Source organism: Aethalodelphis obliquidens, unplaced genomic scaffold (assembly GCF_003676395.1).
Source record: "Aethalodelphis obliquidens isolate GAN/ISIS:26980383/991018 unplaced genomic scaffold, ASM367639v1 scaffold19, whole genome shotgun sequence".
Lineage (NCBI taxonomy): Eukaryota > Metazoa > Chordata > Mammalia > Artiodactyla > Delphinidae > Aethalodelphis > Aethalodelphis obliquidens.
This window is the reverse complement of record NW_020837963.1, coordinates 13,676,917-13,695,220: the sequence shown is the minus strand read 5'-3', so window position 1 is coordinate 13,695,220 and position 18,304 is coordinate 13,676,917. Positions and strand designations below refer to the sequence as shown.

The window sequence follows — 18,304 nt, the reverse complement described above, 5'->3', positions numbered from 1 at the left end:
GACTGGCAATTTTCAGAGCAGAAAAGAAAAACCTCTATCAACCGAGACAGCCACCTGGAATTGCATAGTTGTTACCCAGGACATTTACATCACAGTTTGGAGGAGATATCGCCCATTCCCACTTATCAACATCTTCAACCCGGGCATGGAGAAGCCCGCAGCCATCTCTAAGATGCAGTCACGTTTAGAACTTCAAAGGTTTCGTCTCTGGTATTTGTGATGTTAAGGGATGTCCCTAAAACCACACAAACAGGAGGGCGCAAAGCAGATGCCCAGCAGTGACTCAGAGACGCAAACAGGCATCAGAAACACGGAGGCTGATACGATGGAAGACCTCACGGTCGAAAGGAAAAACAGATCAAAGCAACAGCTATGTTTAAAAACTCAACGTAAGCATTGGCATTTGAACCAATACGAGTTATTATGCGAGTCTCATGAGGTAACAGGCAGTAAGGAATGAAACACAACACGAATGGAGAAAGTTCTGAAGAGAGGAGCCCATGTCCAGTACAAGCCACCATGGCCTCAGCCCAATGAGAATGAGAATCAGGTGAGTCCAGGGATGGGAAGCACGGAGTGAGGCTGCACAGGGACACCCCTCATCACGGACACAGAGGCTGATTATCAGAGCGGAACGTGGCTGCAAATCCCAAGCCCCAGCTCAGAGAGAAGAGAGAATGAGGAGAAGTCACAGGATAGACGTGACCCCAGTTAGATGGCGCAGCCTTCTCACCTCCAGTGGGGCAGATAAAGTTACTGTTGGCGAACTGAGGCTACGAGGCCGGCGGATCTGAGGCTCGATTAGATGGTTGTTACTGTTTGCGGCGGATCCGGATGCACCGTCTTCTGCAAGCTACGTTGGAGGCAAACACAAGTTAGCTTCGTGTGAGGCTCTCCCTGCGCGCGTGACTGGAGGGCGGACCCAACAACACAGCCAGCGATTAGGAGAGGTCTGGCCTGTTTAAAGCACGGAGGGAATGACTACGCATAATAATGGGGGGAAGGATGGGGAAACACTCCAAGGAAATAAAAAATGAATCACCGGCCGGCATAAAAACCAGCCTCAGAAAAAAAGGGGGTTCGGAGGCATGCTACCCATCGTAATAAGCAGGCTCTTACTTTGAAAATAACCTTTCACGTCACATTTTTAAAATGGACCATCTAGGGAGAGACTGAGTCAGGGACCAAATTCTTTGTTAGGGCAAATACTATGTTTAAAAGGAATGCATTTGCGAGAAAAATTTTCTTAAACATGGGTTCTTCAGAACAACACATAAACATCGGGAACGTGGGATTCGCGTCCGTTTTGGCTTCTACTGCCTGTGACTATAAGCTGTGTGGCGATCTGCATACCTGCATGATAGGTCGAGTCCAAGTTGTGGTTCGATTGTTATGATTGACATAGTATGTGCGTCCCTTAGCATCTTTTCTCTCTTCCCAGCCTGAAGGTAGGCCCGGCGTGGTATGTACATAGGCCACTGATGGCTGTTTGTGTAAGAAATTGTTATTATTTAATATCTTGCATTTGTTTTCCGATCAACTTAATAAAGTAATACGTACCCAGAATTATCTGTGCTAGACAAAGTGAGTTAATTCTAATGGTACCGAAAACACGAGTGCCTGGAAAACAGCAATAGGTTTCCGATACCGTTAAACCTACTGTGAAATGAACTCCCGCACAAGCCACAGGGTCAAAAATCTTACAAAACTCAGTTCCAGGCCATGCAGCCTTCAACATAAAGGGTTGCTGCCAACGTGATCATAAGGAAAGAGAATAATATGACAATTCGTTTTAGTTGCTGCATTTTACTGTCAAACCACGTAGAGCCTAAAAGGTATTTCAAATTATTAAATGTTACCGACTCTGAGAGGGATGCCCTGAATATTGTTTCCTCAATCCAGCTGTCACAGGGATGCTCTCCTAGTCTATTCCTAAATTCTTCACCAGCTTAGGGCCCTTACACTACGTAGCTTTCGGCACGGGGGCGGGGGGGGCACACACACACACACACACACACAGAATCTGCTCTCTACGAGGCCTGCTTTCACGCTAGTGACTGACCAGAGTATCTCAACTATTCCAGCCCGGGACGCCACCTGGCGATCTGAGGCCAGAATTCCAAAGAAGCGTGATAACTGAGGCTGTATTTCCCCCCCGCTCCGTCCTCCCGTATGGAGTTTGTCTCCTTAAAGGGTGAATGGAGCACATGTAGCTTCTGGGCTTAGAGACATGTGCAGTACAGAGTGACTATGGTTGGATAGTTCAAAGTAGGTTGCAAAAGGCTTCCTGCGACACTTTTGCTTGTAAGAAGCAGTTTGAGAAATGCAGGCGGGGTGGAGAGCAGCTGGAAAGCAGGGTGTCTCAAAGACTCACGGAGGCAAGGGGATGTTTGCTTGAGGCCAGTGCCTCAAGGGGTGCCTCAAGGGGGTGCTGCGCATGAGCTCTGTAGCTGGGAAAGGGCTGCTACTCTAAGGAAGGGGGTAGGAACAAGAAGCCAACCATGACTACCAAGGCTCTTGGGAGAGCGTAAAAGAAACAAGAGGCCAAGCATCAGGAATAATCTCTTACGTGAGGTTACAAAAGGAAACCACTTCTTTTAGGGCACCGTCTTGCCTAACTAGGATCTTCTGGAAGTCCAGACATTTTACCAGATGCAGTTTTCTTGATCAGGCTGAAGATGTCAATCTCTTAGCCCAATCTCTCCTTGTACTCATCCCATCTTTCGTGTTCTCTGCCAACAATGTACCTTGGCAAAGAGGGTCCCCCAGTCCACTGCAAGTCCTTGAACTGAAAAGCAAGATCAGGGACGCAGCCCTGTCATTTGGGGACTGCAGGCAACGAGGCTTAATATCTTACTGCATGAGCTCAAATAGCACATTCCAGAGAAAAACAGACCAGGAAGCAGCTGCCTTAATGGTTATTTCTAAAACACATTTACCCAGCAGGGCAAGTGTACTTATCTGAAAGACAACTTTCTGCTAAAACTGCAGCAACTATTTCCTTGGCATTATTCCAGATAAAGTCCCCAAGGCCCCAGAATGGCAATTCCAAGACTCTGAGTACGTAGAGTCCTGGATCTAGCTGTGGGGATACAACAAGAGTGGAAGAAACATCAACATGCAGACCTGATCCTTCCATGAGTATTAAAGACAGATGAATCTGTCTACAGCTGAAAGCTGTTTCCACCCTCCTCCTCTCGCTGTGACACCAACACAAAGGAGCTATTTCCAGGCTACTTTTTATCTGGGCACTACAGCAATGGATTCTGCTGACACAGTGGACTCTGTAACCTAAGTTAGTGGTTGATTAGTATTTTGGGCCAAGTACATGCTATCAAGCCTTGACATACTGTTTGTTTATATGAGGACCAAAAATGTTTTGGCTGAATGTAATACTAAATACTAAATGCTGCTTCTCGGCCTCCCCGTTGAATTATTTTCTGCAGAGAGGCAGTTAGATGTGCCCTTAGAAAACTCCATCTTGGAAACCTTAAGGACAGTTTTACAGCTACAGTATCCCTGGAAAGGATATTTACAAGGAGGCTAATAAACTAAAATAACTGGGATGTGTCATGGATAATCTCAGGACTGAGTTCCAGCAGAGTATTCCAGCAACCAGGTTACTTTCATAGATCCACGGTTAATAGGGCTAATCAGTTTATGGAAAACTAGGAGTGTTGTAGAGAACACTTGAATTTGATTAAAATGTTCCTTCTACCTTCTATTGAGAATTGAATTGGCAACCTACGATCTAGTTCCATTTACACAAGATGGTGTTATTAAAATGGTTCTTTATAGGGTTCTTTCCAAGTGTCCATGAAGAACAGCCTGTGCTGATGATTCCATCTGTGACTCAAAACACCACCTCCCACAGCTGGGGAGGGGGTGGGGCTCAGCTTCTACGAACAGACCACGGCAGGGGCACAGACCATGGCAGGGGCGCAGCCCTGGAGCCAACGTCAGCCTTCTCCTGCGGTGTGCGTGGAGTGCGCGCGCTTCTGCACACGTGCATTCCTTACCACCTCGAGAACATGTGAATTAATCAGGAGACAAGTTAGAAAACGGCCAGTCAGCTTAATTTAACACTTCACAGCTTTTCATCTGAATTCTACTGCCGTGTTTCACAAAGCCAAGGAGCCATTTAACTGCAGCTTCATGGTAGCTCCACTTATTTCATTAGAATGAAGAACTCAATTACATTGGAGCTGTAACAGTTTCAAAATGCCTTTAAAGATGATAAATGTTTGGCGCTATCACAGATTCTCCAAGATTCACTCAAACCCTGCCACACTCTTACCTCAGTGTATTATTAGGGTATATATAGCAAAACCCCCAAACTGTGCTATGCCTCTCATTTTCTCGCACAGAGAGGGCTCATGCTTAGCCAGCTGGAAAGTGGTACCAGTGCGTATTTATTTGTCATACGTCAAAGGGTTGCGGCTCCGCAGATGAGAATCAGGGCTTGTTCATTACACCGTAGAAATAAAAGCACTACCATGGAAAGCGAGCAACACCAGGATGGTTAATAAAGCCACATGGCGAGCAGTGCCCAGGGGGTGGAGGCTGAATGTTCATCGATGTGGGAAAATTATATAAACTGCGGTGCACTCACATCACTGACTGCTATGTAATAATTAGTATGTCCCGAAAAAATGACAAGTGAATAACATCAAGTTGATAACTAATACATATATGAGATCCCACTTGTGTGTTGTGTGTGTGTGTGTGCGCGCGCGCGTATGTGCGCACGCATGCATCCACGTGTATGTTTACGAGAGCACAGAGGAAGGAGTGGGATGGGGAGTCCCAGGGTAGCTCCAGGATGACACAGCACACTTCAGTGTTGCGGCTGACAGGGAGAAGGTGTAAAAGAGGGGAAAACACATGGTAGGAGATGGAATTGGAAAAGCAAAAGTAAAGGCTATTCGTCACGAGGGATGGTGAGGGTGCAAAAGAAATAGACGTGATAATTTCTAATGCAGCCATAAGGTTTGCTTATTCCAGGCGAAAGATTACCAGGTACGTAGAAAGCATGAGAGTAGATAAAACATTTAGGAAATATTACTACCCAGTCATTGAAAATAGAAAACAAAACCAAATTCCTATTTTTAATTCATTGCTGGGGGAGGGAGAGAGCACAGGCAAGAAGAAAAGCACAGTGGCAGGGCCACGGGGAGCTCATTCACATGTATCACTTCGTCCTGCCAGGTGATTCTGACCATGGATCCCAGGACGATCATAATTCAGTTTACCCTGTCATTTAATATCATCAGCTCTCGCAACACTCCAATACTCACGTCAGGTTCCAAGGCCAACAAAATGCAAAAATGATAGTAGATGCTCAGCAGCCCTGCACTCTATTAGAATCATTTCATGAAGTGATCTTGTCCGCCTCGCAGCTCTACTCCCATGGAAATTACTAGCGCACAATAGGAAATATACGAGTTTATCTGAACTTTCTTGAATTCTACTGGAGGCTGAGCCTGGCCCACCCAACACATGCCCTTCACTGCAGCTCAATACTTTAAACTGGGCTGATTTTTGCGGACTGCCACTTCGATTTTCCAGTGTACAATGCTGAGCAGTAAATTCTAACAATATAACCAAATTGTTCCTTTAAATCAACATCCTACAGGAATCAGCAATCGTATATGTATTTAAAGGTGTTCTCGAGTAATAAGCAGTTACAACAAACATACAAAGGTAAAACAGTAAGGAAAATTCTTCAAATAGCTATAGCAGCTCCAAGCATAAACTATCAACTAGCCTGTCTTTAGGGATCAAGGAGAAAACAGGCAACTTAGTACCCAGTCATCCAAGTTACCCACAAACACGAACAGTAGAAATTACTTAAAATAATGAGTAATAAGAATAACAGATACTTGGCTTAAAAACATCATTTTTCTAGATCTTTTCAATTTCTTAATTATACTCTTTCCTCTCTCCTTCTAAATTATATGAACACTTGTTCATACCTGTGAACCTGTGAGTAGGGGCCCCTGGTAGCAGAGAAAGGTCACTGGTTCACGCTTGTGATACAAAAAATCTAACCCAGCCTTTGAAACGTGGTGCGGGAAATGTATAACTGAAAATTCACATGTATAATTGCATGTAATTCCTGTGGCTTCCTTGATTCTCTTCCAACCAAAATATTTTATCCAAGTCTTCTAAACACACGGGAAAAGCTTATCAGGAGTACAAACACTAAAAGGCAGAAACAGACTCTAAATGATCAGATTAAAATGCACTTTAAACAAAGCTTGACAGTATTCCTCATAAAACTATACGGGACTAAAAATCAATTCGTTTTACCCGGTACCTTCAAACAATGTGAAAGTGAGAGGTTTAAAATAAGAAGCATGCAGCTCCGTGGCACATAAGAAGCTGCTCTTATCAAAAAAAGAAGAGGGCTTCCCTGGTGGCGCAGTGGTTGAGAGTCCGCCTGCCGATGCAGGGGACACGGGTTCTTCCCCGGTCCGGGAAGATCCCACATGCTGCGGAGTGGCTGGGCCCGTGAGCCATGGCCGCTGAGCCTGCGCGTCCGGAGCCTGTGCTCCGCAACGGGAGAGGCCACAACAGTGAGAGGCCCGTGTACCGCAAAAAAAAAAAAAAAAAAAAAAAAGAAGAAAAAAGTGTATATTCACCATGACCCAAAATATGAAAACCAACCCCCAGTTTTGCCATTCATGTCTGAACGAGGGTATCATTACCGTTGGCGCCTCACCACCCGTGACAGTTGATGAACGTGCTCTCCCAGCTGGGGCACTGGGCTGTTAAATGATAATTTACATCAGTGAAATGCATTTTGGGAGACCACCCATTGCTTATTGAATCAGGAATCAGTGCTGGTGCAGCCAGTAAGGCAGGTGACATGAATCAAAATCTGTGCAATCCACCCGGTCCAAATAAATCTGAGCAACCACTGATGACCAGAAGGAAAAGAGGAACACGATGACCCTCCCATCCAGAGAAGGCTCAGGTTGCAGCCCTGACCTGGGTAAGCGATGAATTGACAACCTCAACAATGTGAGATGTCTTATGGAAAAAAAATGGAAAGCACCACTATCGTGCCCCCACTGTTAAATAATTAGCAGATTATTAAATCTGTCAAACTCAGAAATTCAAGTAAGAGGCCACTGGTGATCAGTGAGTTCACAGCTTCACGGAGCACAAGGAAAGAGGGAAGAATCATCAGTTTTCAGGGAAGTGAGCTCTTTTGGCCAATAAAACTGACACTGATTTTGGAAAAGGAGAGAAAGCACCATTAATTCATCAAGGAAAATCACAGCATCATCTGAAGAGTATCCCACTAGTCCATCACAGCTGACTGTTCTGTTTTGGGGGAGGCCTGACAGGATCCCAGAAAGGATGCTCTTGTCAAGCTTCTGACCTACCAGCCCTTTCCATGTATGTCACAACTGCATCTATTATGTTGATTACTCAGTTGACTAATGTACTATTCATTCTGTAAACATAAAAGACTTAAAGCCTAGGCAAAAAAGGTCCTTTGAAGTTGAGCAAAAATGTACACAATAGGGAAGACACTATGATTGCAGAAACCGTTACGTGCAATCTTTCTTTCCCTTCTTCAACTTTATATGCAACAAACAATGATCATTTCATTGCAAACAATTTCATATGCAATAAACAAGCGCTACCAATGATCAAGGATTTGTCGTAATACAAATTTACATAAAATTTACTTTTAATGTGTTTATTAAACATCTCCCAAAGCAGTTCTGGCCTGCTTTCCAATCAGAATATTCATTTTTATTTATGTCCTATATTATTAAATACCCTTTACACTTCTATATTTCCTGCTAGTTTTGAAAACTGTGGGAAAGTGGGAACAAATTATAGCCAACTCTTGAGTCAGCAGAGCTGGCTTTAAAGAGAAGGGACAGAGGCTTTGTGGGTTAAGAGCATTAGTAATGGAAAGGACTTCTCGCTGCCCACCCAGAAGAGTTCTTCCTATGTCCTTGAGATACAGGTCACTCAAACACAGCTTCAGGGACCAAATGAAGTTTTTTAAACAAGGAATTGTTAATGTTTAGGTCAAGTAAGCACATCAGAATTGGTATTAATTTGGATGGAAAAGCAAAACAATGGAGTTTTTAGCATTTCAGAGACTTTGGTGACAAGGACAACTCTTCGTATTGGAAATTCACTCTCCTTGGGCAATTTGCTAGGACATTTTAATGTCTTACGTATACGGTAAATGGATTGGCACAGGAAAAACTCTTCCTCAGTAGCCCAGATGATTTTAAATAAAAGCCCAAAGAGCCAATTCACGGCTGGAAATGAGCATGGGTTACCGGAGGCAGATGAGCCTGCTCTGCGACTGCGTCGGTGACACTGCAGGACCTCAACCTCGAGGAAGGCTCTCTCTGCTGAAGGGGAGGAAAGGACGCGGAGCATCAGGGACACATATTCTGAGAAACGAGTTTCACTGGATTAAAAAATATATCACTCAAGCCTAGTCACTGCTCTTTAATATTAGAAGGTATAATTAAATGAAACACCATCTTTTCGGGGTAATGAGAGTAATCTTTTAAGGAGTCAAGTATCTTCCACTGTCACTTTCAAGTGTCTTAAGCAGATGGGATAGAAATAACGTTAAACATAAGAGGCCAAAACAGGAAAGGGGGCTCCACAGATGACATTTGAGTGCTGCTCTAATAATGGAAAAGAGAAGCTAGAAGTCCTGAATTCTGCTTTGAGATGCAACCTCTGGGTAAATTCTAGTGGAACACGAATAGAGGAAGAGATACTGACATGCAGTTATTAAACATTTATTGACTACTGTGACCAATGACAAAGCATCAGTTGGATTCTATTTCCAGGGGAACTCAAATATAATCTTCGGCTCCTTCTGAAGGGTTAGGTATTTATAGCTTCAGCTTCTGAATGGAGTTCAGAAGTTGTACAGAACAGGAATGAAGGAAAATAGGTACGGCTAAACTAAAAGAAAAAAATCTATAGAGTGTAATGTATAATATGTTCCTCTCACTTGTTTGTATTAATCTATATTGTTAAAAAAAAAAAAAAAAAGGACCACAGATCAGCAGCAGGTCACACACACACAAGGCAGGGGTCTAATTAGCAACAGGTTGGTACATGGGACAACTCTGTAGCATCTGCTCGCTTTTAATATTTTGCAATCAGGAGAATGGGGTCAGGTCAAAGACAGACTCTGCAGCAGTAAATGGGAAGCTTTTCAAGTCTTTTCACAACGGTTAGCATGAAGGATTCATCCTTTAGTCAAAGTTCATGCTGTTGTCCATGAATACAGAGTGACCTTGACAAGCAAAACTGGAGAAGAACCCCCTACTGCCCTACTCCTCTCTTTCCTAGGCACTGTTATTTAATAGTTGAACCAGACTCAACATGAACTTAACAAAATTCCGACACTTGCACTTGGATCCTAAAGATATTTTATGAACCTAGATTAATGCAGAAGCTCCCTATACAAATAATAAGAGATGATAGCTTAATATCAGTGCTGCCTAAAATGATGGCTTTTCACTTGGTAGACTAAAGGTGTACCACTGCTATGCTTCTGGCAGTACTTACTTGCTTTTATAATGTTTAAAATATATGGCTTCCTTGCTTATGTTGTTTCCGTAGCAACAGTTTTATCAGTTCAAATATCCCATATATGCAAACTCTTTTTTTTCCCTGCCTCTTCAGTACTAAATTTTCGTCTCAGTGATATTTCTCTTTCTGAAGGACATTCATAGAATTTTTATACAAAAGCTCATTAACTGAGTAATCAGTGCAACTCATGATACGGGCCAATGGTGTCTTTTAAAGCAAAAACACATAACTGAAGGAGGAACAATTCTGTGAGTACTTACTGGCTTTTACATTTTATGTAGTCGTCCTATTCATTTACATTTGATATGGCTGTAATGATGACTATTTTTCTAGGATGCCATTTGCAGCAGAGGGACTACCATCGTTTACTACAGCACATCTGTAGGTTCAATTTCTCAAGAGACACTGAGACTGCATTGCTTCTCAGTTTTATGCATGAGCAGGAACTTTCTGTGGGCTTTTTCTGCAGAGCTTTGTGTTGTCAGACACAGGTCTTCATGGCTGATTCTGTTGTTCTCATTGGGGCTTAGCCCCACCTGAAGCGTCTACAATGAATTTCCCTGATGGTTAAGAACCCAAGTTCAAATGCTACCCTGGTGACAGTGTCACAGTTTCACAACCTTTCTCAAGGATTGGTACTCTGGGACTTGGGAGATGTCTATCTATCTCCTGTTCTAACCTTGTCTCGGATGGGTCACTTAAAATCACGTCTTCATCTGTGAAACGAGAATGGTAAAGCACACAGGGTATGACATAAGAGGATTAACCTGGAGACCCAATGTCTCCCAGGTCCCAGTGCGAACACCACCTTTATGACAAAGGTACTCTTTATGAACCTTTGGCTGGGAAAAGAAATTCTACAGGGTTAAAGCTGATGAAACACAAGTCATAGATTTGAGTTTTTTTATGCATCAGGAAAGATTTTCACTATTACTTACAATCAAAGAACCAAACTGCTCCCCGTTGGAGTCCGGAGTGATCTGAAGCCGTCTGCTCAGTTCCTCAGACAGCTCCTGGGGGCTGGTCCGAGACACAGGCGAGGCTGGTGGTGGAGGCAGCACCAGGCTGAGGGAGTCTCCACTGATGCTCACTTCTTCCGAAATGGTCTCCCAAGGCTACCAAGGAACAAGACGCTGTGGTAACCGCTAGGACGAGGGACCCTCTCATTCCCCGCCCCCGTAATAACCCTTATGATAACTGTAATTCACAGTTACTGAGCACTCAGGAGGCACACAATATTCTCAGGATCCATAAGGAAATAAAGACTACTACCCTGATCAACAGATGCGGACACTGACGCAGAGGGAATAACTTGCTCAAGGTAACAGAGCTAGGAAGTGGTGGGGTCAGGACTTGAGCCAAGGAAGCCTGGTCCCAGGGGCTGTGCTCTTAGTCCCTTTGTAATAGCGCCTCTCTGAGCAGTGCTTTGCTTCTAGCATTGATACTACCTGCATGGGTTAAAAAAATATTCTCAGGCATTTGTTTATGATTTTCGTGAATTTTCTTTTACCCTAACCGTTGAGGATTCACAATGAAAACAGCAGAGATGCTATAAGCTGTAAGTAAGCCCTGGTATGAAGTAACTATTAGTGAATTTATTCCAGCATCATTCACGTTGCTTTTCTAATTTTGATCACTGGAACATTTTGTGAATGATCTTCCTAATGCAATGTCTCAAAAGAATGGATTCCTAATAAGTAAACAGAGTTGTTAAGGCAGCATGGAAGTGACGGTTTGCTGCCTTGCTAATTTGCTGTTCAATTTATATACATTCTTCCACAGTAATTCACCATAAGCATTTAAGGGTAAACTTATGAACATTTCTATTCACCCAAATTTCTATTTTCTTGGTAACAAACCTCTTACACTATGTCAAAACTACTCAGTAAAAACTTGTATTTGGTACCCAAACAAGTTACAGGGCTACTTCAACTGCTCAAAGATGATAACCATGTTGCCATTTAACAAGAGGTGGTTAGACTCTGGGGAAAAATAAAGGATAAAGTGAAAACATCTTAAGATTTCCGTGCTAAAAATAATGTCATTCCCTTTTGTAGCAATGTAAACTATGTGTACTCGTCAAAGATGGCTTTTGTAAGCACTTTCTAATTAATAAATATCTCGATGGTCATCAATCAGCCACGAGACCATGAGCCTTCCTTTTTATACAGATTTACTGAGACAAGAAATTACGACACAGGCTCAACCTGGAGAACACGGAAAGGAGGAGCTCCAAGGAGTGTGCCAGCAGAGCGGGAAGTCCTACCTCAGGGCCGTCTCCGCCCTCGCCGGGCTCCACCTCCAGATCCTCGCTGATGTGTCTGCGTGAGCGGAAGCGCCGATGCGCTGCCTCCTGGTTGATCTGCCGGATGTTGCTGTCGGACTCGGAGGACACATCCCTGGGAGCGCGGGGTGAGGGTGTGAGTCAGGAGAACCGGTACTGACACCTGGCCCTTCAACACCAGCCAGCACCCACCAAGGGCCTGACGCCTAACACAGTGTCAGTGCTCTCTCGCGCGACACTGACCATCAGCTGGCCGTTCAGCAGGAGAATCTGCCACCACCTCTTGGCTAAAGCATTCTCCTAGGTCCCTTTCATTGAAATACAGTCTTTAAATGCATCTGTCCCAATATTTTTGAGTATCTTTCAGGCATATACTGCAGCATGTACTTTAGTGTTTAAGAAAGAAGAGAAATTAAAGTCCTCCATCCATCTGCCCCAGTGACAAGGGAGGCCTCTTGAAGGAGAGGTGACAGGTAAGCTCACACTCATGGCCAGTCCGTGGTGACCCCTCTCTAGGAGTCCAGCAATGACAGGGCCACAACTTTTGGTCACCAACAATTAACCAATGAGTACAAATAGTATAAACTCAAAGCTGGGGTCTGGAGGGAAATGCTCCTGACCCAACGTGAACTTTTTCGGCCTCTGAGGATCTCATTTTGACAGACTCTCAGATGCATGACACTGCATTTCTCCCCATTAAACTCCTTTTTAAAATCCACAAACATCAGGCAATAACCTCCCAAATCAACTTGGATTTGAGGAACGCTGCAACTTCATAGTCTCTTTTTTTTGGGGGGGGTGGCGGGGTGGGGCGTCATGTAACTCTCTTAATTCAGGATGTGAAAAGCACTGAGTCAATCTTGAAAACTTTTGCACTAAATTACAGGCAATTCTCCTTTGGGAGAAATACTACTTGGAGGCTTTTGGAGAAGAAGTTTAAATGTCAAAATGTTTTTCAGAGAAAACCCTTACAGACTCTTTCAATAAGACACCATATTCAGTTAAAAAATGACACTGCAGGGCTTCCCTGGTGGCGCAGTGGTTGAGAGTCCGCCTGCCGATGCAGGGGACACGGGTTCGTGCCCTGGTCCGGGAAGATCTCACCTGCTGCGGAGCGGCTGGGCCCGTGAGCCATGGCCGCTGAGCCTGCGCGTCCGGAGCCTGTGCTCCGCAACGGGAGAGGCCGCAACAGTGAGAGGCCCGCGTACCGCAAAAAAAAAAAAAAAAAAAAAAAAAGACGCTGCAAATTAATATTTCAAAATACTTGAAAACATTATTTCAGACTAAATGAAATCCAGTATTAATCAAGGACCCTCATTATAGACTCTTCCTAAAACACAGGTTTTAAAACATTCTAATGACTCTCAAGCTAACTTATACTCTTTTCCTATATTCCCCCCAAAGAACATGCTGGGCCCCTGTAACAGTGAACAGTCTGCAATAAGCAGCACTGTTTGCAAACAAACAGGTGACTCTTTAATTCCAGTTTCCAAGAGAGTCTGAATATTGCCACCAAAGATCTTTACATTTTTTAGCTTTACTGGTAAAGGGACAGTATGAAGGTTAGCTTTCTTTAATCCACATTAAAATAAAACCTCTTGTTATTAAGATCTGAATGAAGTTTTACTGCCCAAGATACAAATTTTTAAAACCTAACAGAAATATACATTTTGCGTACTTTATAGTTGTACTAAACTGTAACTGGACTAAAAATAGTATGTTAAGCAGGACTCCTCAGAAAAAAATCGCATAAGGCCATAGAGAAACTAATTAAAATCAAGGGACACACAAGTATACTAACACAATTTCTGAAACCACCAAAACAGGATGATAAAAAATAACACTCTCTTGGATATGTTAGAAAATATAATATTGTCTTTGTGATTTTACTGCCATGATTTTTATAGGACATTCAATTCAATTTCACTTTATAATGACTGGCCTTACTTAAAAATATTGTATATAGAAAAGTTGCATCAAAATTTTAAATCTTCACTTGAAATGTCAGGTGTCACTTAGTCAATACCGAATGTGTGTTCCGGGTTATAACACACACTTGAATTGTTACAGGGATTTCGGAGAGGTTGAAAAGAATAAGGCTTTAATATTGCTATGTCTGCATTTTCTATCTCTCAGAAGTATATAAAAATTCCATTATTCTGGAAGGACTTATTTTTTTAAAAAAGGGCATTTAAAATCAATTATGCTAATCCTCCTTATCCAACATGCTTGAATAATTAGTAATCAGTGTGAACCAGAAACAACTAAATAGCATAAAGAAGAAAGATATCTCTGATTCTGAAATTCCAACCCTGGGCTTTTTTATAGTCTTTAGTGATAAAATGAAAACGTTCATACAAGGGAGGCCTTTTGCCCTTAAATAAGCAATTGAACGAGAGGGCTGTTGAAACTGACAGGAAGTTTAAACGGTCACTAATAGGAAGATGAACATTTAAAAATATGTCTGAGCTGGCAAATTAAAACAGAAACATGATTTTATTAGAGGCAGGGAAAAAATTTAAAAAGTGGCTATTTCAATTTTCTTCAGTCATTAATTTCACATATATATTCTTCATTTGACTTTCATGGGAAACATACAAATTAATAAAGAGAAGAAAACCCATAAATTTATCAAATTCAGTGCCAATTAAGATCAGTGCATCTGATCATTTACATTCACATACATCAGTGACTAATGATGACCAGAGTCATTAAGATATGATTAAATTACCGCTAAGATGGGAGACTGCCAAAGTGGTTTAGAAAGAGAAGTACTGAAAAGAGTTAAAGTAAGTGTTTTGAGTCTAACAAGTTCATCTATAGTCTTAATGCAATTCATGATTTTAAACTTGTGCTTTTAACAGTAAAATGTTTACAGTTTACATTTAAGTAGGATAAGGACTATTCTAAAATTAGAGGCATTTTAAAAGCCACTGTCTGACCTGAGAGGGCTGGGGAGTGTTCTGGAGCCGCCTTCCATCTGAGAGCTCTGCATCCAGGCCTGGACAGTTCACTAAACCACGTGCCTGTACCCACTTCCAGAAGTGACTCATCTGTAGTCATTCGTTCAATTAAAAGCTCCTACCTTGTGCCAGGTGCTAGGGGTTGATCTGTGAGTAGGAAACCACAGTCCCTGCTCATACAGGCAGTAAGAGTATTATGCGCTCTGTGTCCTGACAGGGAGGCACAGGGCTCTCAGAGTGATGGGGACAGAAGACGTCCCGTGCTCCCAGAGGAAGGGATAGTAGGGTGACATCGGAAGGTTACCAGGGGAAGGGGCATGTTCTGGCTTTATTTTTTTTTGGGGGGGGATTGGGGGTTAGCACATCCATGGGGCCAAGAAGAAGAGAAAGTAATCAGAAAGCAGCTATGCATGATCAGACCGCTCTACGTTTCTGACTGTGGCTGGCAAGAGGCAGGGTGAGGAGGACCCTGTAAGAACATCCTGAGGGCAACGGGATGTCAATGAGGACTTTTCAGGGGCTGAAGTCTGGAGCGCAAGTCTGTAGCAAACAGGTTAAGAAATGAGAGTCTCCACTACAGTCTTAATTCTCTGCGCAGCATGTGATCATCACTTCTCATCTGACTTCCTCAAATATAGCCTTTTAATAAAGACCCTTCTTTTTTTTTTTTTTTTTTTGCGGTACGCGGGCCGCTCACTGTTGTGGCCTCTCCCGTTGCGGAGCGCAGGCTCTGGACGCGCAGGCTCAGCAGCCATGGCTCACGGGCCCAACCGCTCCGCGGCACGTGGGATCTTCCCGGACCGGGTCACGAACCCATGTCCCCTGCATCAGCAGGCGGACTCTCAACCACTGTGCCACCAGGGAAGCCCATAAAGACCCTTCTTAACATCCATTCCCCCCCAACCCAAACTTGCAGTATTCTGTGAAAACTGAGTTACGCAAAAAATCATTTTTGAATTAAAACAACACATTAAAATAACCTGGAGGACTTGAGGGCTTCTGGTCAAGCCAAATAAACTTAAGGAAAAACACCCCCAAATTCTCAAACAGTTCAGACGGGATGAGGAGGTTATTGTGAAAACCGAATCTTTTTCCTCATCTAACTTTTCTCTTGCTTTCTAGAAGTCATGCTTGGTGGAAAGGAGGTACCTGGCAGGTCCCACCCGGAGCTCTGCAGACGTCCTTCCTGGCTCAGCTGCCTCACTGATGTGGACCATCATGCCACTGATTTCTCCCTAAACTACAGGTGAACATGAACTCGGAAGAACCACAGTTTCCCTACTGCTGAGCCAAGTGAGAGCTTGTATAAATTCCCTCATTAGAGTTCCACAACTCTGTGCGGCAGAGAAAGTAGCAATTGTCTCCAGTTCCCTCCTAAATACAGACTTTGGTTGCATAATTATTAATGAAAGTGAACCTTTTTCTATATATGTACTGGCCATCAGTCTTTCTTTGAGAGCTGCTAGTAGGCACTTTTCTACAGAGGTCATGACACTGTGGTCCCCAGAGAGTGCTGTTTTCAGGTATTCCTTTCCTATGACCTTTAGCAAAGGTAGATAAAGGTACCTGGCTTAGGGTACTGCTACCAGGATTCTTCTGATCACTACACATAACCAAGCCCAAGGCGGTTACTTTGTTTTTTTTAAACTACAAATAACTAGAGTAGTCAAATGGCTTACAACAGTTTTAACAGCTATGGTCATTAATCAAAGGGAAATAGTAAAAACTAAATAAATAAACTAATTAAAGGAATCAACTAAACCATTTCCATTTATATTTCTATGGGAAAAAATTACAACAAAAAAGAGTTCAACGTCATCTGGATGTTGGGATATTTATGCTGTCCTGGGAACAAGGAACTGATACACACACCGTGTGGTCCAAAGCTGACCAAGGACGGCTGATATTCATGAGAACCCACATAGGGGCTTAGGAAGGATTGGCTATTCACTGCTGCAGATTCTGCTTTTTCTCTAAACCAAACAAAATCTAGACTATACTTCTTGGCCACCTTTCCTACCTATGCAGGTCATCTTTGCAATTTCTTAAGATAAAAGGGTTACTGACAACACCATCCATCCCATTGCTAATACCTGCTAAAAACCATCATTAGCAAATTTCCTTCAGAGTCGGGGTTAAAGAGAAAATTATCTCACCTCATACACTTGCTTTTATTCATATTGAAAATTATACAAGTTAGTGGTAATTACCTGCTTGTCTTGACTACTAGGGAGGTCATGATTTCTAGGACAATTTTTTCCTTTTCTGTTTTTAATATTTTGTTTTTGCCTTTTATTGTATATTAATAGTTTGAGGTCTTGCTGTATACTATCATTCAAAACCTAAGCTGCTTCAAATCCTTTTTTTTATAGTAGTTGAGGTTTAACCAGTGTTTATTTGCCATCATTAGACCAAAAATTGTCGAGTGAACAAAACAGTAATCAATTCACTGTATCCCTGAGGCTGGCAAGGGATTAGAACAAACTGTAATTACCAATTGTGAATTAGCAACCCTCCCATGTGCTTGTAAGTATATCAAGGGGGTGATCTATACATTTTCCAAAAAGGAAAAGAAAAATTTTGAGAGAGTTTCCAAATCAAATAATTATGGAATAAAAATCCAGAAAAGTTAAAGAGCCAGTATGTTTGCTATTTTCCATGACTGGTTAGCCAGGAGAGGAAGCCGAAGAAGGGGAAAGTGATGTAATCACCAAACATAAGATAAACCAAGGAAAAATAACCCCTGCTCTACATCTCACGAATCTACATAAAGAAGTCCTAATTAGCGCATGTTTACAACAGGAGAACCTGATACGAAGGCAAGAGCTTCTTTACAACCTACAAACTCAGGCTCCCACGCTCTTTAACTCCACGAAGAGGAATCCTGTTGTGCTGCACAACCACGTGCTTTCACCGGTACAAGATGTACTTCCCAACCTCATCCCAAAGCGCTGCCACGTGTGCACCTGACTGCAGGGCATGGGGACATGTTTCTGACCATCGACGGTACTCACATTAGGCTGGGTCGGTGCCACTGGGTGGTCCGGTTGTTGTGGTTGACATAGTAAGTGCGACCCAAGTTGTCCACCTTTTCTTCCCACCCGGGGGGCAGGGGAGGGGGGGGAAGTTCCTCCTGGTGCTGAGACGCCGAGTCATTCGAGTCAACAACTTCCCAGCCGGGCTGTGGAGCACAATCAGAGGGGAGATGGTGAGGCTGCTTTGATGGCTACAGTGCGTCTGTGCCCTTCGTCCTTGCTCCTGTGCTCTCCGGCTCTGACGGTGGCTTCCTGCGCCACATTTAAAGAAATTCCCAAAATAGGGCAAAAAAAAAAAAAATCAATTCTAGGAGCGTCTCAAAAATATTCTGAGCCATGGCCAATGAACTGCGCTGCCCTCTAAGAAGATGACACTGCAGGGTGCCACTCGGATGGGGATCTGCACAGCCTGTCACGTTACCTAA

At 43.1% G+C, this 18,304-nt stretch overlaps 1 protein-coding gene across 10 annotated transcripts in view; it reads right to left on the bottom strand.

The window, feature by feature from the left end:
- NEDD4L (NEDD4 like E3 ubiquitin protein ligase) overlaps window positions 1–18,304 on the bottom strand; it is a 344,189-nt gene that overhangs the window by 59,037 nt on the left and 266,848 nt on the right. For 5 of the 10 annotated variants that reach the window (XM_027118610.1, XM_027118617.1, XM_027118618.1 and 2 more), the window contains 7 exons: window positions 17,859–18,025; window positions 11,864–11,996; window positions 10,536–10,712; window positions 8,316–8,390; window positions 6,711–6,770; window positions 1,354–1,485; window positions 734–853 (listed from right to left, as the gene is read on the bottom strand). In XM_027118610.1, coding sequence (XP_026974411.1) covers window positions 734–853; window positions 1,354–1,485; window positions 6,711–6,770; window positions 8,316–8,390; window positions 10,536–10,712; window positions 11,864–11,996; window positions 17,859–18,025 — 864 coding nt within the window. The remainder of the gene's footprint in view (window positions 1–733; window positions 854–1,353; window positions 1,486–6,710; window positions 6,771–8,315; window positions 8,391–10,535; window positions 10,713–11,863; window positions 11,997–17,858; window positions 18,026–18,304) is intronic. The other 5 variants (XM_027118612.1, XM_027118619.1, XM_027118611.1 and 2 more) reach the window with 4 other exon arrangements.